The sequence below is a fragment of the Melampsora larici-populina genome (assembly GCF_000204055.1).
Source record: "Melampsora larici-populina 98AG31 unplaced genomic scaffold MELLAscaffold_21, whole genome shotgun sequence".
Classification (NCBI taxonomy): Eukaryota; Fungi; Basidiomycota; class Pucciniomycetes; order Pucciniales; family Melampsoraceae; genus Melampsora; species Melampsora laricis-populina.
In genome coordinates, this window is record NW_006768785.1 from 1,057,660 (window position 1) to 1,080,475 (window position 22,816).

Genomic DNA, 22,816 nt, shown 5'->3' on the forward strand with positions numbered 1-22,816 from the left:
GGCGACGTTCAAGTAAAAATTTCAAGGACTTTCAAGCTGTCCACGACCACCCAAGATCGAAGGGATTTTGAATACTGAACGGGTCAAAGAGACCAATAAAGACTCATCATAGCTTACAATCGTTGAATGGGCATTTGCTATGAGCCGGACTGATATCATCATCTTGTTGAAAATTTTGGTCAAAGAACATGGGCCAAAAAGTTAGGACAAGGCTTAGGCTTTTCGCCATTTGTAAAACTATAGATCAAAGACAAACTTGTTGAAGACAATTCAGTTAAAGATATCGTATGACGAACTCGATTGGGAGGCTTCAAGTCACATTGAGAGATGTCAAGAAAGTTGGATCTATTCGTATAATCTGAAAACGACCAAATCTAGGTCTAAGCTCACTCTCTTCATAGAATTATTCTTGAAAGTGTCAAGAGGCAAAGAATGTAAGAAGAAAATAAAGGAATCAAAACAGACTACAACCAATCCAAAGCAACATGAATGGACTGTAGACAGATATTTGAAACAAAAAGGATGATAAAACAGAACAAAAGATCATTAATTAAACACACAACTTTCATACCAACAGTTAACAGATGGACAAGGGTTTTTGTTTTTTTGTACGATTTGTATTCTTTATCAATTTTTAGTGTTTCTTAGCTTCATATGATCAAAATAGAAAGATGAAGAACATAAACCCAAGTTTAGTATGAGGTTGAGGATGAAGAAATGTAATATTAGGAACAGATTTGGGAAAATGGAAAAATGTCAAAATGAGGTTTAAAAATTTTCATCATATTGAATGGGACAGTAATTATTTCAGTATCAAATCTTGATCATTTTTTTATTTGATGAGGTTGAGTTCTTAACCGACAAAACCCTAAAGTGATTTCTTTCAAGCAGAATATGGAAAGTCAAAGTCGTTGAACCGGCGGGCGAGTCGCAGATAGAGCTCTAGATGATACCCCTTGTCTATTGTTCAAGATTCTTCTGGTTCTCGAAAAGGACAGACTCGAGAATGCTTAACCATGTTACCCTGTTGTGAATTTGATTCAATAAGCTGTTCTTCTCACGAACGAAAAAGTGGAACTAGTCAATGATACGTGTAGCTTACATGAGTGGTGAATCTTTTGATGCAACCATTCCAAGGACATGGAAAGGCTATGTCGTGTAAGATTTATGAGCATAGACTTCCATGAAAACAACAATTGCGATCGATGAAGCGGGATGGGGTAAACTTACGTCTTTCTCCCTGAGAGAAAGATACAAAGATTAAATCGACAGCACATGGTGAGCATCATTCTGAAAAAGGCGTAGAAAAGAGTGAGAAACTAACGGTATGACTGCGCTCGTGAATCTGTAAAGCACTGGGTCGGTCGAAAGCACGCATACCTGTGGGTGACATGTAAGTTGAAAGTGCGAAAGCGCAGAGACGTAGACCTTAACATACATGTATTGCATCTAATCGAACATCAAACCACTATCAGATTAATCATAAAAAGATATCTTGAATACGGGTGGAAATTGACTAACATATAGGCCAATGGTCGACCTTGGGCGTTGTATTGCATTCCACCTGGCATGTTGGCTGCCGACGTAGGCCCTAAACGGGAGGAAGCGTTGGAAGCCGTAGAGTTGTTGGTCGGACAGTTGTTATTGCGTCCACCTCCATGTTCACCAGGACGGGGTCGAGTATATGGGCTAACAGAATCCCTTACTGAATCAACGGTGGTATGCGACCAGGCTGATGATGGCGTGGGTGCCCCTTCATGATTGTGATGTTGGAGCGAGTAAGAATTGATAGGAATCCCGCTATAATTTGTCCGAGTGGTGGGATCGGACACCGGCGGGTTTGTGTTATAAAGCATCCGGCCGTCGGCAAACGTAGAGACTCGCCGAACAGGTCCACCAACCGCACTTTGATTGTGAGGAAAAGACGGAGAAACGTGTGGAAAGTGGCTTGGTAAGATGGGACCAACGTGATAATGAGATGAAGCAGGTGGTTGGCTGTTGGTGTAATATGAACCTCGCACGTCGTCCGAACCTGTCATTTGGAAGAAAGCGGGTAGATCAAGATTCAGTACCGCGCGGAGAGATATTCAACCTTCGTGGTATATTTGAAAAATTTGACACAAGTCATTAACAGAACATGAAAGTTCGGCATAGCTGTGCCGATGGAGTCTATGGATGGGATACAAGAGCACCGCTTGCATTGAATGCAATTTGATAGGTCCGACTACGACATCAGCAAAATTGTTTCTACATAGCACTCAAATGTGCCATGCGGAAAGCATTTGAATCACTCTGAAGAAGCTAGCGGTTACCACCCCACAATGGAAACCGCGTCGTCGAGAGAATGTGAAGAGATATGGGCACAGCCTTGCTTCTGACAGTGTACAAAAGAAAAGTGACTAACCTCTGATCTGCCGTGGATCGCCGCTGTGTTATGGTGAGTAGGTGATAAGATAACAGTGTTTGTGAAATCAAACATTGAGGTATAACAAGAAACCGCAGGCCCAAACAGTCAGCATATGCAGTAAATAAACTTAGCGCAATTTGAGAGGCTATGAAGGCTTATGAAGGGCGGGAATTCTGACAGGCCAGAAAAAACTGAGAAATTGCATCATCGTATCCCACGATCATCAAGTCAACATTCATCTCGAGGCGAGAGAAAGATGAGCAACATAGCACCGCGAGATATTGACATGGGACAAGCTTCCTTTAGAACCTCAGATTAAATTAGCGTGCCAATGTATCGGAAAGCAAAGTATATTTACATAGCGTGATGTTGCTCGCGGCAATAAAAGCAAGCGGACTAAGGAGACGAGAAAAATCAAGCAGAGAAGAAAAGTTTCGTACTATAACGGCCGGACATCAAGCCCGCAATCAATCGCAGCAATCATGGCGATGTTGGAATCATCATAAGCGTATGATGTTTGAGATGTTGGCTGACTGACAGGTCCCACGGTAGGTGTGGAGACTGTGCTCGATGGAACGAATTCGGGAGGCGCGTTTTGCGCTGAACTGCGCCGGGAAGCTGTTGAGCTGGCAGTGCTAGCGGGGGTATTATCAAACCCAACATGTTGCGTTGAAGTAGGGGATGGATAGGGTGGAGGTGGTAAATCTCGCGCAGTTTCTAGCGTGGGATTATATGGACGGCGATTCGGATGTTGGATCCCCGATGACCATTCTGTGTTCGAGCCTGTTTCAAACGTTCAAGATGAGGTTCAGATATGTACATGCCGAGGAAGTACACCTATCGGTGATTTGACTGAGAGACAGTCTGAGACAGCCCATCCCCTGAGATATCTCGGCTTAGCTCCGCTGTTGTGATACATCACAGGATGGGTAGTTTTTGAACTGAGACGACACCGAATGCAAAAATAGAGCAAAAAAGGGGAAGGCAGCGTCTGTGCATAGAAAAAAAAGTAACCAACCGGAACCAGGTCGAGATAATGATCTAACATCAGATAAGCGCGAGGACCCATTTGTTTCGTCGAATCCGCATGCACAAGTAGCAAGTCATTGAAGTGCACACATGGCAGATTGGGGGGATTGTTGAGGCGAGTAGAGTTCGAGAATGCGAATGTTTGACATGAATCGAAAGAGGCAGAGTAAGTAAGACCAAGTGGGAATTGAGAAAAACAGTCAGATTGTGTCCCTCAGCACATATAGACCAGAAGCTATGATTTAAGAGGAAGAATGATGTTCATAGAAATGAATTGCAGTTCAATCAATGACGATGAAGTGAAAGGGTCAAGCAGATCTGTTTGTATCAATCCGATCGGGCAATCTTTTGAGTCTGGAACTCAAAACAAGATAATAATTGATATTCTTCCATGATTAGAACGGGATCTCCAGAAGGTGAGAGATGATGACTCAGATAGAAAAATGAAGTTAATGAAACAGTCAAGAAGTCAAAAGAAAGAGTCTCACTGATGCTGAGATGATGTGGTCGACGAAGACAGTGGTGGTGGGTGTGAATCTACCATTTTGTCGGATGAAGCCTTGAAGGGATAAGCAGATGAATCTACAAACTGATGCGAGTGTGAAGTTGATGGATTGTCACTCGTAGTTTGGTCGTATAGAGCTCGACCAGCGGCGTTACCACGCCCGCCACTGGGATGTGAATCCATGATTGACACAAAAAGTTTTGATGATGCCGATGAGGATATTGATCAGTTGATAATCTCAGGTAAGTTGAGCTGCTCAGCTCTATCAGAAGAAGGCTCAAAAGGATTCTTGACCAACAATTAACCAGTGTTCAATAACCGCTCACACGACCAACCAATTGATCCGATTGCGAGAAGATATTTCGAAGTACAACTTGTTGAAGGTGTAGTTGAATAGATATGAACACTGAGGTAGGATGAAGGAAAATCAGAATGGGAAGGCGCAAAACAATCGACAATTGAAACAATCAATTTCTTGTGAATATTCAGATAGATGGAGATTCGCTGTATCAAATGAAACAGAGGAGAGCGCAGAGATAGCTAAAAAAAGCAAGTCTGAAAAATCATCCCGAGGGGACTCACCTAACTTGTTGGCCTGATTGGCCCAGGTTTACGTGGAGCGCTGGGAGAATGAAGGCCAAGCATTCAAACTAGACAAAGATCCTCGTAACCCGCTCTTTAATTCCGCTATATTTCGGCAAACAGGAGGTAGACTGATGATGAATATGTGTGGTGGGAGCATGCTTTTAATGACTATGAAAATCCTAGTTTGTGTATCCGAAAAAAGGAGGATAATGATGAAAAAAAGAATCACAGTACACAGAGTAATTAGCCTCACAACGAGAAAGATATCCTTTCGATTGAAAAGGGCAGGTCGGCTAACGGAATGTGTGGTCAGGAAATTAGACTCCCAACTCCTCTCAGTTGAAGCTTTCGAGCCAATGATGGACACCGACCCACGGCTTGCACCTTCTGATCTTATGGTTGGGGTTCAATCACCCACCAACAGGCCGTCAGAAGCTCTAATTTTAAATAAAAATTAACCCAAGTCACAAGAAAGTGAAGCTGACAGATAATAAGAGAGGTATCTTCCCAATCCTCCATTTCGCTTCGCTAGACAGCCGGAATGTTAATAGTGGCACGGAATGTTTATTTGAGAATTGGTGAGTTACGGTAAATTAGGTGAAATATATCCAAGCTTCACAAGATTCCTCTCATCACTCCTTGTCATTCGTTACTCAGATCAAGATAGTTCGACATTGCCAGTCAACCCACTTCAAGTACCTGTAGTGAAAAGTATAGACGTCTCTCCGAGGGCAGTTATATGATATTAATCTTCAGACAAAATGATTGCGGCCGAAATCATCGCGCCTGAAAGATTTTTGGCAGTAGGGGGGCCGGGGTAGATCGCAACGGATGAGTACACATACAGGGGTGGGATGCGTCCCGACTGATGCATCAGACTCGGGACTGGTCAGCTCCATCCATACTACGAAAAGTTCTGTAAAAGGCCGTGGGTGTAAGATAAAGGAGAGTGAAGAAGGGGCATAAAGAAATCGAATATCATAGGTGAGGTCAAAACACAGGAGTCCGCCAGCAAATGATCATGGTCAAAAGGGGACGCCATCAAAGTCAAAACATCCCATTGACTAATCATATTCTTCTGTTTTTCAAGTCAATCCAATTATAAATCCTCGACTCATGGCACTTTTTACCGAATTAGGATCACATTCGATCTGTATCCAATTCCACCTATCTGGCCGCGGCGTGCATAGTCTTCCATTTGGAGATGATCGTACTTCGGATGAATGAAGATGAGAGGGGATAGATCATAGCTGTGCTCACCCTGCTCTCACCTTCTTTCAAACTCGCGTCTGCGAGAGTGGTGAATATCAGTTTGCAATCGCGCGAGATCTCGCATATGTTAAGTCGTCTCTAGATATACGCTGTGATATCCAGAGCTCGGCATGTCCAGACCGTTGGCGACTAATTGGCTTCGAGATGAAACCGCAGTTTTCATTCGCCAGAGAAAATACCATTTTCTAAGATGTCTTAAAAACATTTTGAATATCTCTCGTTAAATAACATCATGCTAAATCCCATCTTTACAATAGTATGTACAAGTTACTTGGGTTATCCTGTTGGTAATGAAGCGGGCATCATGTGTAGTCCATGGTTCTCTTCCCGATGGCGTAAAATTGAGTGAAGTTAATCACAACCAGTTCCGAGATATCTGATCGCTCTGCCTCATAGTATCGAGCAAGCAGATTTTAATAGCGTACAATCCTAATAATCCTGATAATAAACCTTGAGTTGAATATCCAGATTGTTTGTACTCATGTGTAGCAGATTCTTTATCCCATTGCAAAGTTAGACTAATTCACAACAGATACTCAGTTAAACCTTTGTCCGGAGCTTCGGCATCTTTAGACCAGGTCAAGATGGCTGATCTACACATGTCATCAAAGAAAGTCAATTTATCTATGGAGCGCCAGCTAAAGACTGATTATCTGTGATTATATACACACTCCACTCATTAGTACACGATGTGCGTGGAGGATCACTGGCTAGTCTGGATGGTCAGCCTTTTTGTACTCCGCATGCTGTCGGGCGTTGGTTTATGGAAGTCCGCCTCTTGAGCACGAATATCCCTTTTGTATCTACATACATATCATCCTTGATAGCTTGCTCGAAAGGTGCTGATGTGATACAATCTTCACTCTGTCAATGGGCGATTTCTTCTGGGTTGATGAAGCCACCCTACGAGGTTGTAGACTTTATGTAGGTCACTCGCGGATGATCGAATGCCAATCCATGTTGTCTATTCTTTTCCGCAAAACTGCAGTTATATACATACCGAATATGCCGGATGATGCGTTCTGTGGGTACTGACATTGAAATCTTCTCACCTTCCACTTATGAGTGGGATTTCTATTCTTACTAGGTTTTGTGTGTACCCCGAATCTGTGCCAAACTTACGGCACAGCAAGAAGGAGAAAAGAAGTGGACTCTGGAGTGATGGAGATGATTGGCTGTAGCGTTGAAGGGGATACACAGTACCGGCGGGAATTATAGCTGACGAGATCCGGAGGTCCTGATTCGGAACATTTTCACGCAAGTTTCATATAAAGCTTGTCCCGAATTTCCCGCAATATCCTTGAGTTTTGTGGGCAAACTCGGAGAAGCTTTTTGAGATCGACTGCTGCTTGATTCGGAATCGTGGGCTTGGCTCACGTCAAAATTCTTAAACGCTGTTGCATAAGTCCAAGTGTCTTCGAGCGTATATGTAGCTTGTTTATCATTGAGATGAGGCCATGAATGAATGATCTTATTAAGTTCATAACTTGTCAAAGGTGGCGCAAATGAAACCAAGAGGCCTCCACTACGGGACGATATAAAACTTCACCTTGATGCACAAGCTTTACTTGTCAAAAATGGGTCTGAAACTATTGTTCCGGGGACAGGATTTGATTGATCATGTGTCACTCTTTTCTAGCCTTGGTAAGTATCGGCTTTGTTAAGCTAACGGCTTGATGTCGATGATGAAGAAAAACTCGCAGAAGGAAAAAAATCAAATGAGACAACAAGACCAATAGATACAAATTTATCTGACGAGAAACATAACGTTGTTGAGAGTTCGTAGGCTTTACATAGTGTGCTTTGCATGAATTGAGTGAGGTCGAGGAGCGGAAAAGATACAGATTTCAGATTGACTCTTTACCGTCCAAGCAATCGTATTCGTTGGTGTACTTCCACAGGGCAAGTACATAAGTACATAAATGATAAAATCGAGCGTTGAAGAGGGGATAGGAGGGGATGTGATTGATGAACGCAAACTCTAGCTATGCTACTGTCAATTTGAACAATTCCCGCTACAGCCCGCTACATAAACTCAAACCAATTAGCGCGGAGCTTGCGGCAGGCTGTGTAAAATCGACAATACCTTGTTTCCCAGGACACTCGTTTTTCCGCGATTTCGACCTGCAGTTTTTATGCTTCATGTCAATGCCGGCAATGTGGTAAGGGCCAGGCTGAAGGTTCTTTCCTCAATGTTTCTTATTCTTTTATTTCAAAACGTAGACTGATTGGATTGATATCTTTCATCGATTGGCCATTCCAGGTCACAGATCACCATAGCTCACCATAGCTACAGTGTGGTTCAAGAATTTGACTTTGGCGTTTCGGCGATCTCGTACCGAGGTTATGGTCAATAATCTGGCACCCCCGCTGAAAAAGGAATTCTGATATAGTCTAGTGCTTTTTATTTAATCTAGTTTCATTCTATCTGAGGCAATACCCAGTCTCCGCTCTTTCTTTACGAGGAATGTTACCAGTCGACTCTTACGCGCATACACTCAAGGTACATTTATGATTTACCTGGTCACACCTTTTACAGTGTAAACTGATCCCATCGGTGATGCCGTTCATTGCTCCAGTCTCGCTCCTTTAGCATCAAACATGATCTTCAGATACACAAATTCTCAACCTTGAAATTAAATCAACTCAAATTCCAACTCCGTTGTTGTTCCTATCTGGATCAAGAGATGCACTTATACTACCTGGTCATTTTAGGGCTCTTTATGACGCATGTCCATCAAGTCTCAAGATCTGGAAATAATTTTGTAGGGGAACACATAGTTTGAAGTTGAGGACTGTTCTCGATGTGCACTGGTTCCAACGTGCTCTCATTTAACTGACCAGTAACCTCAACTTAACAAGTGGAACTCTGCTTCGCAGGCAAGAGTTATCAAGCAGAAGAAGCTCGATCCTGCAAACAGACTTGGACTTATTTAATTTAGGCACCGACCTGTTGTCATCCTTTCAAGTCTAATCCCGACTCTCAGGTTTGACTCCCGATTATCCTACTAAAATAGGAGAGAGTCAGTTTACCCCATCACTTGACTATCTACACTGTCTACAAGACCATTGAAACATTTGCTAATTATTTTCACTTCCTTCCATTTCTTTGTCAAATGTGAATCTTCTGATTATGGCACCCATGATGCATGTATTTTTTACGGCTTGGGCTATGGCTTGTGATAAGCCTTTTATCTTCATCTTGTACTATTCTTGCTACACCAGCTAAAGATGAAAATCATGACCCTACATCATCAACTCTTATCCCAACAAATCACGATGCAACGATCAAAGTGGCCTATTCAAAACCGGACAACAAGTTCACAGAGTTTCAGATCAATGGATCCGAAAGAAACCACTCAGATGATGACATAGTGGCAGCTGAAGGAGAGTTCAGGTAACTCATCTCAGAAGGATGTCATCCAATCCCGTCCATGCCTAAGCTGGACACTACCCATGAGTAACTTTGCGAGCATCATCAATACTTCTGTTCATGGTCAAGCAAACTTGTTATGAGAATGAAGAATGGTCTCCGAGGGCCTTTTCAACCCTCCTAGGGGCTATATGCTCCCCAATGCCTGATAGTCGCCAAAATAAGATACACCAGAGGGGTACTTATAAAAGGTCGGAATCCGAGTTTTTTGAGAAAAGTTTTGATGAGAAGGTCGGATTTTTGGTAAGTAAACCTCTGTAGGAGTACATGACCAAACAGCCTGTTTTACGCCACAAGCATACAGAGAAGGTCTAAGAAGCACGGTTCAAAGAAGAAAATTGCACGCCGGTGGCACTACTTAGCTTCTTATTTCTCCGTATAGTACATATAAACAAATGAAAGTTCTTGTACGTATATCTGTTGTATTCTAACATACTCCCAGATGGTTTTTTCTTGGTTCCGAACGGTCGCAAGTTCAAGTACCTGAATTGAAGTTCATCTTCATTTCTTGCTCCTTACACCATAAATGCTCTGCTTCCTCCCGATTTTCTCCGTTCTAGTATTTTCCCTTGGGATTCATGGTTTCCCAGGGATTTCGATTTGGGACAAGAGCTACCAATGCGGCTGCGAAACTGGATTTTCTCTCGGAAAGAAATACGCGTGTACGCGATCTTAATTGCTCAATAACTCCAGCATGATCTACAGCCATCGCTAATGTGGACCTGTCTTGTGATTGCTCGCATTACAAGATTGCAGGACGGGTTACCCTGCTGTAACCCATTGCAAGTGCGAAAAGTCAAGTTGCTCGTCCCCGATCATTAGTACGATACAAACCAATCTTGATACGTTTGGTATAAAAGTAACCCTAAAGCTGATCACCGGACACCCGTTTTTTGCATTTTGATGTTAGATACTCGATATGTCAAGATGACAGGCTGCTACTTGAATGGACCCAAGGGCTCTCTAGTAGGCGGCGCAAGTGATCAAGACTGTTCAACATATGATTATGACCAGACCAAAAAGGGTTATGGTTGGTATCCCGAGTCTTGTTATAAAACCTATATACGTATGCCTACTAAAGTGTTTTTTTAAATCGATCTTCCCCCTCGAATGAGAAATGTTCAGTTTGCCACAACGACGGTGGAAGTTCTTATACGTGCCCTGGTTCACCTATAACTCTTGATCCCAAAGCCATGGGTCAGTCCATTTTGTCATTGATGAAAAGCTTACTTAATTTAACCTATTTTCTTATCTTTCAGTATGTAACCATTGTAAGATTTAAGAAATTTTTCAAAGATGTTTCAAATATTCCTCATTCCATCCTGCAGAGTTGGGGGTTTAGAGTTTGACCGTCGGCTCTGTGTCAGACATTGAAAATTTTACGCTTCTTGAAGTTGCTATTTAATTAATGAAATCTTGCTTTTTGCATTTCTTTCATTTCGGATGCTAATGAACATTTGTGAGAATGTAGAATTTGGAGTTCTATATCTACATTTAAATCCAATCACACTGTGACTCGATAAATATCAAGTGTAAGTTTCAATACTTCATCACACCAGAGTCCCGGCAGGTCTAACGGGCAGGTCAATGATTCTGTGTTTAATTTACCTAGCCCAAATTTGATCGTTGAGTTCACTCTACAATGGAAAGACTCACACATCAGTAATCAGCTCAGCATCCAAAAGTTGCAATGAGCATGGAGCCAGCGGAAAGTATGTACGGAGTCCATATCCTCAAGGACACAAACCAAAGTCATGCTGTGTCAAGGTATGTAGAAAAAGAGAAAAACAATGTCCCTCCTCCATCAAGTCAAACACAAAACAACAAAACTCTAAGAGGAGATACAGCATCAAGGCTGGAAGTTGTACCATACCCAAAACAAAATAAACTGATTAAGTAAAGATTACAAGAGAATCCTCATTGGTTTTGTGTAAACCATCCTTACCAAAGTAAAAAGCCTTCCAAAGACCAAAACTGGTGGACCAAGTCCCTTGAAGCTCTTATCAAGCTGTAATAGCACCCTCACAGCATTTTTCCAAAGACATTGATACAAACAATTGTTATCTTCAATAAATCATGGCTAGCTCTTGCCGCCTATAGTGCAAGGTCCTGAAAATAAGGAAATCTAAAAGGGGGTTAAAAAAAGTTCTATTCCACCCTTGGCCATGTTTGTTAATCTTTCACCTAACACTGCTCTTGTAGATGAGGAGCACACTGAATCACTTGTTTGTAATTCATATACTTCTCTGGAATATACAAGTTTATTCAAACTTTGTACAGTTATTTTTCTATTTAACAAATCAAATCAAACAAGAAAAATGAAAATTTCACAAAACAAAAGAATCAATCATTCCATCCTGATGAACTTGATTGAAATTGGAATTGATTTGATGAAGTTTTCATGATCCACAACCAGGTGGTCCTTTCTTCATTCCACAACTACCCAATGGCATCAGTTGAGGTCCAACTTGTACTGGCCTGGCCTCTCAAAGCTTATATTGATTTATGAAAAAATATTTGTGAGATGTTAGTTACGAGAGATACCAACAAAAACTTACAGGAGTAAAAGATGGAGTGTTTCTTGAAGATGATTCTTCCTCAATTGATTGCCTTACTTCCTCTGTTTCCAAATTATTTAAACATGGAACTCGGTTATACCCTCCAAATGACATAGTGATGATTAAAGCAAGAGTAATGAAACAAGGATTGATATAAGACATCATTTTGGGTGGGTGGAGATGGTTTTGAATCTGAAATTGAGGATGAAGAAAGTTGAAGGGAAATGTTTATACAATACAATGATCTCAAATCAAAATTTGATATATATATATATACGACTATGATCCATTAGTCTGAGTGCGTGCCCCAAGGCTATCCCAGGGGGGTAGTTATGTTTTGTCACCTCTACACATGATCTGACACGTGCTAAGAAACCTTGATTTCTGCAATATATCCTACCAGTAGGGCTACTCAGTCTACAATACATATACACACAGTAAAACTTTATAAGCTTATGTGTGGTTTGGGGGGACCCCAATGGGGGGTGGGCCATAAGTCATCCTGTTGGATAATTACCAAGTCACCTCCATTGGGGTGAGAACAGACTGTAAAACCGGGGGGGTTTCCTGACCCTGGATGGCGGGTGGGTGTTTCAAACTTGATGAAGGAAAGATGAACCTAGAAAAGAGAGAAAGACAGGGGAGAGAAATCCAGGAAAGTCGCTTGGAGAGTCCCAGGAGGAGAAAAGGCTATGGGGTGGAGGTCTGGAGCAGAGGGAGAGAGAGGACAACTGAAAATCTTCACTCTCTCACCCCGGGCCGGCCTGAAGCCATGAAGGTGCAGGAGAGCCTTATTGCTTTCCCTTCACACATTAGTTCTCCAACTCTGGCATGTCCTCTATAATGGACTACAGAGGTACCTTTGCAGGCTTTTGGGTACTCTACCAAAATAATCTGAATGTAGGATGAGTTTGAATAGGATAGGTTGAGGAGAAAGCTTTTTGGTCAAATGTAAGAGGTTTTATAAGAGAAATCCTATCACTAATCACGTCCTTAAAACCTCCAAGGAAATGCCAAGTTAAAACAGAGGCAACTGTGGCTTTCTGCGCATTTGTAACGCTTGCCATACGTAATTTTGCATACACCATTTGATCATCACTTCTGATCAAGCTGATCATCTTTATGAGCTTGTTCAAACTTAAGGAAATATCCAGCTGAAAGCCAAGGCTAGAGAGATATCAATGAAAACAACTTCTTTGTGATTAAAGTTATTGACTTGAAACCCCCTAATAGGTCTGCTACCACACAAACTTATGCCAAGTGCAATTGATTGAATGATATAAACTGGCACAGACTCCTGCCAAGTTGCAAATGAGGTTTGCAGGAAGATTGCCATTGAGTTATGAGATTTGACTGTAAGGTCATCTCATTTTGGTGACATCCAGCTTCAAATTCACTGAGCCATTATCTTGATTTCAGATCAACTTGGTAATGTATTTCAGTTGAACTTGCTTTTCAACTAGAGATGTGTTGCCGAAATTCTACAAAAATGTTCTATGTATATGGGTCAATGCAATTCTTTCTGTAAAACATATCAACTTGGGACCATTTGGAATTTAGGGCTTAGTAAGACAACCAAATATATCACAAAGGCTTGGGGTGTATATTTGTGTTCTAATAGTACTTAGTATGTTATTTTTGAACATGAGATTACAAAAGAACGTGTTAGAAAATGTTTTAGGGAAGTCACATATCTTGATTTGATTTCTGATAGCTTCTAGGGGTATTTGTATGAACCATGTTTCTTTCTAAAATTTACAAAACTATTTTTTTATTGAAAAAAGGTCTTTGCAGAAAAGGGCAACTTCAAATCAGTTTGTAATGCATTGAAAACTTTAATATCATTCCAAGGTTTTTGTTCTGTCTTCTATAAAATATATATCAAACTTGAAATTGAAGGGATCAAAATAAGAATTCAGGATTTCATCTAGATAAACCATATTGATGATTTCAATCACATTCAAAGGTTTCAGTGTGCACATGATAAATTGATATAAAAAGGAAAAAAATCAGCTCAACATTTAGAGATCATTCCAAGAAACCAGCAATCATTTTTCTACAAATTTTTAATTGAGATGATTGACCTTTATTCTTGATCTTGGTTTACTCCTAGGATGATCTAATAAGATTCACATGCACGAATAATTTAGTACCCAGAATGAATTTTGTAAACAAAAGGTTATAAGATTAGATCAATTTTGTACAATCAGATCAATTCTACAAGTTTTGTTCTTGGTCAAGTTGTTTTTAGAATCCAGGTTTTCAAGTCTGGATTAGAAGGACATTATCAACTCATCACTCTTGAGAAGTTGTATAAGATATCATCCATATACCCAAGACAGTCAATTAGGTTCACAACTTCACATCTCAAAACCATCACTTTAGACATATAATGTTTTATAGGCATTACATAACTATCCAGCTTTACCAAATCTAGTGACAATCTTAACAGTGTTTTGATCAGACTGCGGAATAGAAGGATTCCTCATGATGAAGTCATCATACAACAATATCTGGATCATCATTGGTTGAAGGTGATGAGCTACAAGCAAGTCTTTAAAGTTTACAAGGACAGGGCTTTAGATCATGTACATCAGTTTTGAGAATAAATCTCACATGCTAATTTTTCATTTTTTTTGTTTTTTGTAAGGTTACACTAAAACTTAGTCAACTAGATTCTACACAACAGCTGTACTTGACTTATTCCAGGATGTAAGGATTGTGAAAGATCACCTTTATCTTTCAATATAATTACTTTTGTTGTACCCTGCAAAATACACAAACTTTGGTATGCTTGCAATCACCGGAAAAGTAGGAGGATACTTGAAAGGTGGATTACAATATTGCTCTAGGTAGAATCTAGTTCAGTAATGTTGAGTGTAACCTTCAAAAAACAAAAAAAATAAAACAGGCAGACAACCTTTATTCTTGAAACTGCTGTAAACCTGTAATCAGTCAACAAATGTGTTGGACATGATCCTTCTGGGATCAAGTGGTGAATTGGGTAAAAGAGTTGGTGTTGATTCAGTAGCAGATCTATAGACTCCTTCATCACAAGAGCTAGAGACCTGATCCATTGCAAGGGAACTGATGTCATCTTATTCCAAGGCTCACTGGTGCTGAGCCTGAGTGTCAACACTAGAAATGAGGTTCTCATTCACTTTCTGGACACCTTCATGGTTTAGCAAGCCTGAAATCTTGATGATCTCATCCTTTTTTGGAAGACTAAAACCTATTCTAGGACTCTTACATTCTAGCCAGCTCAAGTTTGATTTTTGAGCAGAGCTTGAATTGTTTTGTGGATCTGGATTATAACTTCAGCTGTAGAATCGTATCAAGTGATCTGTGTGGAAGATGTATGGTGAAATATTTTTTTCACTTGTCTTGTCCATATGACCAAGCTGAGTTTATGATTCTGTGGTGATTGAAAACTCTTTGTTAATAGTGTTTGTTGTTGTTTGAATGTTAAAATGTGATATTAGCACAGTGATCAAAAGAGATGTAGACTTCAGCTCAACTCAAAGTGATGATGATAAGAGATATGTATATGTAAGACTTGAGCTTGATCTAAAAATGAACATGACAGATTCCTCAAGAAGCTGTATATGATTTGCTGATGTCCAGTTGAGAAGATTGTGTTGAGGATGAACTGAGTTTTAAGCTACTACATAGGACTAGATTGAGAGAGTTTTGAATGATGAAACAAGTCACAGATTGAGCAAGTTGTAGTTGGTGATCATGAGAAGTTGAAGATTTGAAACCAATCTGACAGAGTGTGACAGTGACAGTGAACAGTTTGTAAATTTCCAAAACCAAATGATGATTTGTAGAATTTAATCAACACCACAAACTGCAAGTTGTCAAATCGAATTAGTTCAACTTCCACTTTTACCTTTTTCAATCTGAGAATGAGTTTCTTTCAAGGTTTGTTCAGTTCGACTACTAGCACCATCACCACCACCACCACTACTACTACTCCTCATCAAAATCAAAAATCACAATCAAACCTCAAACATCATCATCATCATCATCGAAAGCAACCTTCACTTTCACTTAGATCTAATTTAACTTTACCTCCTCCATCTCGTCGTCAACTTGAAAAAGAAGACGAAGAAGTCTATGGTCCTCCTTCTCCACAGTCAGTATCTTTCAATCCCAAATACGCATTCATGATCCTAACCCACACTTTCCCATTTCAACAGTCCAAGTCCACCATTATCATCTAAACCAAGAATAAATTCACATCAAACATTTCAACCAGCATCCAGATCAAATCAATCATCAAGATCTCCATCTCTTTCATCATCTTCACCAACCCACCTAAACAAACCTACGATCTCACGTTCAACAACCGATGAACTTTTCTTATCAGAACATTATCCTCCCATTCAATCTAAACTTTATCCATTCTTCAACGAAAGATTATCATCACCCATCGGTATGGGTCAAGGAGAATTGATTATCACTGATTCGAAAAAACTATCTTCTAATCATAACTTACAATCGATTTGGAATCGGATTCATAAATTCTTAAGTAAATCGAATCCAGACTTAATCGAAACTTTATCTTATCCAGTCGATTCATTATCTTTATTAAATCTAGAATCCGTTTTACAATCATATCATTTATCATTACCAAACTCAGTGAAAGATTCTTTACAAACTCATGATGGTCAAGATCTTTTCTCGACCACTTCTTCTACTAATCATGGTTTAGTTTATGGTCTTTGGTTAATGAGTTCAGAAGAAATCGAAACTGAATATGGGTTTTGGAGAAGATTAGATAATGGTCAATTACCTAATGATGCTTTTAATGCTACTGATTTTGCTAGACCTAATCAAGCTCATCTTCAATCACATCCCAACTTACTTCAAAACCAAATGTCATCTTGTCCAGCCGGTTGGGTTCATGAAGTTTATTCTCATCCAGGTTGGTTACCTTTATTGACCGATCGAGTTGGAAATTATATTGGTGTGGATTTGAGTCCTCCTATGGTCTTAGATCCTGATCATGATTTGAATCCAAGTTTGAATTCTAAACGGATCATAGGAGGAGGTCAAGGAAACAGTCAAGCTTCAGTTGGACAAGTGATTGCGTTTGGACGAGAGATTGATGAGAAAGTGGTACTTTGGAATGGAGATGGTCAAGAAGGATGGGGAAAATGGTTATCTTCATTCGCAGATGATCTAGAACAAGGTAATTTTGCAATTCTAGGTGGAACTCATCATCATCATCATCATTCTTTGAAGAATTCAAAACGATCTTCTTCAAATGAAATAAATCAAGATGATGAATCAGGTTGGAAAGTTGAAAGTGATGAAGATGAAGAAGATGGGATTGGTGAATTAGGTTATTTTCATGATGGAAATCTTCAATCAGATTGGAAAGATTCAAGTGAATCGAAACTTTGGAAACTTTCAAATCAGTTTCGTGGTATGAATGTGATTGAAGCACTTTGTGAAAGATCAAAACAACGTTGGTCTGAGATCGGATTGTATTCTTCTTCTGCTACTCGTCCTAATCCAACCCGTAAGTTTTTTCACTTGATTCTTTCAACCTTTTTCCCTTTAAATTCATCTTGATTTATTTTTTTGGGGGATTTAAGATCGACAAAAACCGTCACTTCAAGCACATTCTAGACCAGGACCATCTAATCCAAATCCAACTCAATCACCACACCAACACCCACCCCCCGGTTTCGCCTCAGGATCCCACGCTTCTCTACCTTCTCAACCTGATACACCAATAGCCTTTGTGACGCCACCTTCACCACGACCATCGACAGACCAACTCCGACCAGATCATTCGACTTCCACCAACTTAAATGTGATGAACCCATCCAACAAACTGGTACGAAAACGAACGATCCCACCTGCGCCTGCTTCACTTTCTTTACCTACTATGGATGATATGATCAAAGATGAGATCGAAGAAGATGAAGAAGGTATCGGGTTATCTTCTTCTACTACGAGTTCGATTGGAAACGGAAATCATCAGGTTCATAGTCAGGAAAATTCTCTTGGTAGATTGAGCGCTTTGGGATTGAGAAACGAATTGGAATTCGGATCTGAATTGGAATCTATTGGAATGAGAATGATTAAATTGGATGAAATGAAGATTCAAAATGAAGTTTGAAATTCTTTTACATGGGTTTTTTTTTGATTGATTGATTGGAAGAAAAATTACTTTCTTGTTCTGATTTGATGTTTTTGATTTTTTTTTGTATTTATGTATGATTGGTTTTCTTTGGTTTTTTCTCTATTTGATGATTTTATTTAATAAATAAATGAATGAAGTTTAAATTTTTTCATAAATGATTTTTTTGAATATCTTTTAAGAAACCAACGTGAAAAAAATGAAAAAAAAACACTTGAATCTCTTTGAATGAATTTCTAACTTTTGATGGGTTTTTATTTGCATCAATAAGCGTACTAATCAACTGATTAAATAAGGGTGCGTTCACTTAAGGAATTTCTGACCAGAAACCACATTCTGTAAATTTTTTGATGCAAAAATGAAACATGCACCACCAAATGGACACTTTAAATTTTTCAGAATGTGATTTCTCATCAGAAATTGACTAAGTGAACGTGCCCTAAGTATGTAGATTTCTTTGATGTTTTCTTTGTATATAATGAAACTTTTTTTTTCTTTAGTACTGGTTTTTTTTTTACAAGAGAAATCTTTTTAGGGCATCTTCACTTAAAGGAATTTCTGACCAGAAAAATCACATTCTGTAAATGTTTTAAAGCAAAAATGAAACATGTATTACCAAATAGACACTTTAAATTTTGCAAAATGTGATTTGTCACCAGAAATTGCTTACATAAGTGAAGGTGCCTGTGAATTCATTTTGTTGTTTTTGATTGATCTTTTTTTTCATGATTTTTTTAAATAACTTTTGGAAAAGAAAAAAACAATTTACAGCCGTTTGCAGTTTTGATGAACTTGCGACAAAAGATGAGTGAATGTTGAGTCAAACATTCATTGAATTTATATTGAATAAATTTCGAATGAAAAAAACCAAAACCCATAGTGATCACATAAGCAGCTCAATTGCCCTATTTTTGATCACCATGTCTCCCACCAATTGCTACTTTAGAAAACAATTCTTAAGGTACAAGCTCTCCCACCTCAACAATGGCAATTGGTGCACGTGGCGGAAATGGCCGATATTATCATCCACAAGTCAAGTACATGGCAGTTCAATGGATGCGACAAGGCAAAACTCATGAAGAAATTCAGGGACTCAGCGGCTTAAATATCTCTCTCTCAAGCTTAAAAAGATGGAAGGGTTTATTTGAAGAAACTGGTGCAGTTATTAGGAACCCAGACACCTATGAAGTCCTTGGAGCTCCTCGCTTGCTCAATCTTGATGAGCGCACTTTGCTAGCTCATTTGATAGAAACCGATCCGACAATTTATCAGGATGAGTTGGCTTTAGAATTGTTGGAAGAAACTGCAACATCCATCTCCACAGCAATGATTTCGCGCGAGATGAAGAAACGCCTTGGCTTAACTCGGAAAGTCTGCCGGACTATAAATCCCAATCATGATCTGATTGATCTGGGTAATTACATTGAGTATGTGTGGGAGATACCGGCTGATTGATTGGTTTTTCTTGGTGAGTTCTCTCACTTTATCTTCCTGAGTTTCATTCTAACATCTTTGACTCTTTTGTGTTAGATGAAACAGGTATAAACAAGCAAGATATGTATTGAGAAATGGGGTGGGCTCCTATAGGTGAGCGAACGTATTGAATGGAGAGAACTTTAGTGGGGACACACTATACTGCACTTACAGCTGTCTCGCTCGATGGCTGCTTGGCTCTACAAGTGATGGAAGGAGGGCCTTGGCGGGTCGATTTTGAAGAGTTTCTTTGGGTACAATTGGTGAGTGTTTTACTTGCTTTTTTATCGACCGAGCTGACTGTTTGATCTTTTCAGATGCCCATGATGAACCCTTGGCCACAGAAGAACTCAGTTCTTGTCATGGATAACTGCCCAATCCACATGGGTCCTGAGACTGGAGCTATCTGCTTTGATCAAGATGTTATCCTTGTCTATCTACCCGCCTATAGCCCTTTTATGAATCCGATCGAGAAGTGTTTTTCTGTTATCAAAAATCACTTCATTCGTTCTTGGGAGTTGAATCGAGACAACTTGACCCAGGAAGAAGAGATCGAGCGGACCTACATTGAAATCATGTTTTCTGTCACTGTAAAATTGATGAGAGAGCTTTACAAGGGATCTGGATATCTTTAACATTTAACTCTCATTGTTTCTTTCATTGGAGTGAAGAAATGTGTTATTCATTTGCTTAAGACACATGGTGAAATCAAAGAATCGTTTGACTTTGCATTTTACAGACATTAAATCATTTGTATCAACACTTTTTATAATGAAATTTTAACATGATGCATATTATACATTTTGAACGAGCACTCTAATTAGACTGGTGATAATGTTGTCTGTAAACCTTTGCTCTACTGATCAATCCATGGGCTGTCCCAACTTTCAAACCATTGTTTCTCAGAGCTTCAATGTTCATAAATTCACTGGCTTCAAAAGCTCTCCAAGTCTCATAACCAAGATCTCAAACGAGTTGGTGAGCTGGATTTGCAGGTGAAATTTTGGAGAAGTCAAGGAAGTGTTCAAATGGGGGGGTTGCAACTCCACGATCATTGAGATCGAATGGTCCAGAAGTTGATGGGGCTATGCTTATTGTTGAAGTACTCGGTGTTGGATCAATCAAGGTCAATTGAGTTGGAGGAGGTTCACCACCTCCAACTGTACAAACAAAGAGTTTGGTTTTAGGAGGGGTGACTAGATCAACACCAACATCCCCCTTGATCTAATGATTTGAAATGAATGATGAGCGAAATGAAATGATGATATAAATTTGAATAACACTCACAATCGATCTTGCCCAGATCGTGAGAAGAATATTGGTGAGTTGTAACGTCTTCGAAGTGTTGGTGGGATCTTGATATATTGCACCATCACCCGCACCACTGTGCTTTGCATGTAAGGTTCGAAGCTCGCCTATAACCTGTTGTAATTGCCCTTGAACGGAAAGCGGCTGAGTGTAATCAATCAGTGAGAGAATATCAGACACACTCAGGATTCCCTTACCTCGATATCTTGTGGCCTCTGGGAAGCCCCAGGTTCCGCAAGTCCGGGGATATTCTGTTGCATTATCAAGCTCTGAGTCATGTTGGCTTGCTGGAAAGGGAATACGTTCAGAAACATGATTAGTTGGATATGATGATAAGATGATGAAGGAGACCTGTTACATTTTGTAAGGCCTTTGCAGCAGCACAAGGGTTTTCCATTGTAATACTAATAGAGACCCCGGCTATCGTGGGTTCCTTGTTGTTGACGAGTGAATGAAACATGACCCAGCCTTCTTCTTGAGTGATATCAACTGTTCAAAGGTTCTTTCGGTTGTATTTAACGCTACCTACCCACGAGATCAATCCCTTGTTTTTACCAGTGAGTAAATGGCTAGAAACAAGGGGGAGGAATCGCTCAGCGACTGCTGAAACCTGAGTCCTACAGTCTTCCCATGTCCAGGTTATCGGATCCACCTTGAAGGTATGATTGATCATTCTCTTGTCTTTGACCGAGTTCAAAGCGTCCCAGTCTACCTTAGGAGCCGCAGCGACTTTCTTGGTCCTTCTGAGTACAGGCTGTGGAGGCCGTTCAATCCAAACATCAACTATTACAAGAACCTCAATAACTATTACAGTGTGCGGGGTAAGGATTGAATTGTAATTAAAATACACAGTATCAGCATATATTGCAATTGCTTAATAAAAGTAAGAGAGTGTGTTATGTCTTACCATCTGGACTGTTGTTTGAGGATGCTCCAGGTTGCATAAGCTCAACTTCATCAAAGGCTGGTAAGTTGTCGAGTGAATCATTATCAATAAATTGAGCGGTATTGAGATGAGAGTTGGCGTTCATCTTGAGTTATCAAAGTAAGGATTGATCATGGAATTGGTCAAAGTGGAACTCACTCAAGATCAAAAGCAAAAAATAGGGCAATTGAGCTGCTTATGTGATCACTATGGGTTTTGGTTTTTTTCATTCGAAATTTATTCAATATAAATTTGATGAATGTTTGACTCAACATTCACTCATCTTTCGTCGCAAGTACATCAAAACTGCAAACGGCTGTAGGTTTATTGGAGATTACAAAAAAAAAGTTAAATGTTCTTTAAAATAAAGTCAATTTAGGTAGTTTTCAAATTTACTTTTGTTTTTTTTCTCATGAAAAAAAAATCTTTGTGAAACAAAAATGGTCAACTAAACAACTCATTTTTAAAGATTTAATTTTTAATTCAAGACAACTATTAACTTAGAAGTTTCCTACACTTTCAAAAAAAATTACAACAAGCAAACAAGTTGTTATAATCAGGGGTTTCAGGTGTCTTGAAACACACTCTGCTGTGGCAAAGGTATAATAAGATGTGCTATGGGTGATATGGAACAACTATGTACTCAATCCTGCTCTTAAGGATGGTGCTGACCTGATAAGATGTACTATGAGTGATATGGAACAACTACCAAATCCTGCCAACCCTGGATTGCAGTCCAGGAGGAAGCGTGCAGCGCGGAGCACTGCCTCGTAACTACCCGGAGGGAAAGAAATCCCGCAGGGCGTCTTATCCTCTTCTTTTCCAATTATTCTCCTAGTACTAGTACTAATACCTCTACTCAAGGACATCAAGGCTCTCCAAGGGTGCAACTGATTCAAAACCCTGTGAATGATGTGTTCCGGTCAACCACGGTTTGTTCAAGGGCTCTGCCAATTGAACCAGGTATTGAGGTAAGCCGTCCCTTGATTGATTGCTCTTGAATCAAAGTAGTTTATGTTGTACTGAATCTATTTTGTCATTGGCACGTTGATAGGCTCCCTCTGGCCCTCCTTCAGTGGACTTGGCACAAGAATCTGACAAAGAGAATCAGTGGATCTGTAAGAGAAAGAGGAACAAACCTGACCCCAGAGAATTTGACTGTCC

At 39.9% G+C, this 22,816-nt stretch overlaps 5 protein-coding genes across 5 annotated transcripts; 2 read left to right on the top strand and 3 right to left on the bottom strand.

Annotated features, from left to right (window-relative positions):
• Positions 1-960: 960 nt before the first annotated feature.
• MELLADRAFT_77951 (uncharacterized protein) lies at positions 961-4,341 on the bottom strand (the record flags this gene model as incomplete). The annotated part of the gene is made up of 12 exons (XM_007410647.1): positions 961-1,077; positions 1,103-1,149; positions 1,231-1,240; positions 1,325-1,380; positions 1,439-1,449; positions 1,522-2,032; positions 2,405-2,427; positions 2,848-3,025; positions 3,064-3,190; positions 3,426-3,448; positions 3,925-4,107; positions 4,240-4,341. 9 exons carry the CDS (start codon positions 3,068-3,070, stop codon positions 961-963), a joined length of 960 nt encoding a protein of 319 aa, XP_007410709.1.
• A 1,980-nt stretch (positions 4,342-6,321) lies between these two features.
• Positions 6,322-7,710, bottom strand: MELLADRAFT_107108 (uncharacterized protein; the record flags this gene model as incomplete). The annotated part of the gene is made up of 4 exons (XM_007410646.1): positions 6,322-6,391; positions 6,921-6,973; positions 7,176-7,323; positions 7,592-7,710. The coding sequence occupies 4 exons, from the start codon at positions 7,708-7,710 to the stop codon at positions 6,322-6,324; spliced, it is 390 nt and encodes a 129-aa protein (XP_007410708.1).
• Positions 7,711-9,757: 2,047 nt separating this feature from the next.
• Positions 9,758-10,513, top strand: MELLADRAFT_124132 (uncharacterized protein; the record flags this gene model as incomplete). The annotated part of the gene is made up of 5 exons (XM_007410613.1): positions 9,758-9,893; positions 9,981-10,052; positions 10,142-10,261; positions 10,357-10,428; positions 10,491-10,513. 5 exons carry the CDS (start codon positions 9,758-9,760, stop codon positions 10,511-10,513), a joined length of 423 nt encoding a protein of 140 aa, XP_007410675.1.
• Positions 10,514-16,670: 6,157 nt separating this feature from the next.
• On the top strand, positions 16,671-17,925 carry MELLADRAFT_87538 (uncharacterized protein; the record flags this gene model as incomplete). Its single annotated transcript, XM_007410614.1, has 2 exons — positions 16,671-17,319; positions 17,396-17,925. 2 exons carry the CDS (start codon positions 16,671-16,673, stop codon positions 17,923-17,925), a joined length of 1,179 nt encoding a protein of 392 aa, XP_007410676.1.
• Positions 17,926-20,385: 2,460 nt separating this feature from the next.
• MELLADRAFT_87539 (uncharacterized protein) lies at positions 20,386-21,187 on the bottom strand (the record flags this gene model as incomplete). Its single annotated transcript, XM_007410645.1, has 4 exons — positions 20,386-20,643; positions 20,707-20,871; positions 20,925-21,014; positions 21,086-21,187. The coding sequence occupies 4 exons, from the start codon at positions 21,185-21,187 to the stop codon at positions 20,386-20,388; spliced, it is 615 nt and encodes a 204-aa protein (XP_007410707.1).
• Positions 21,188-22,816: the final 1,629 nt, after the last annotated feature.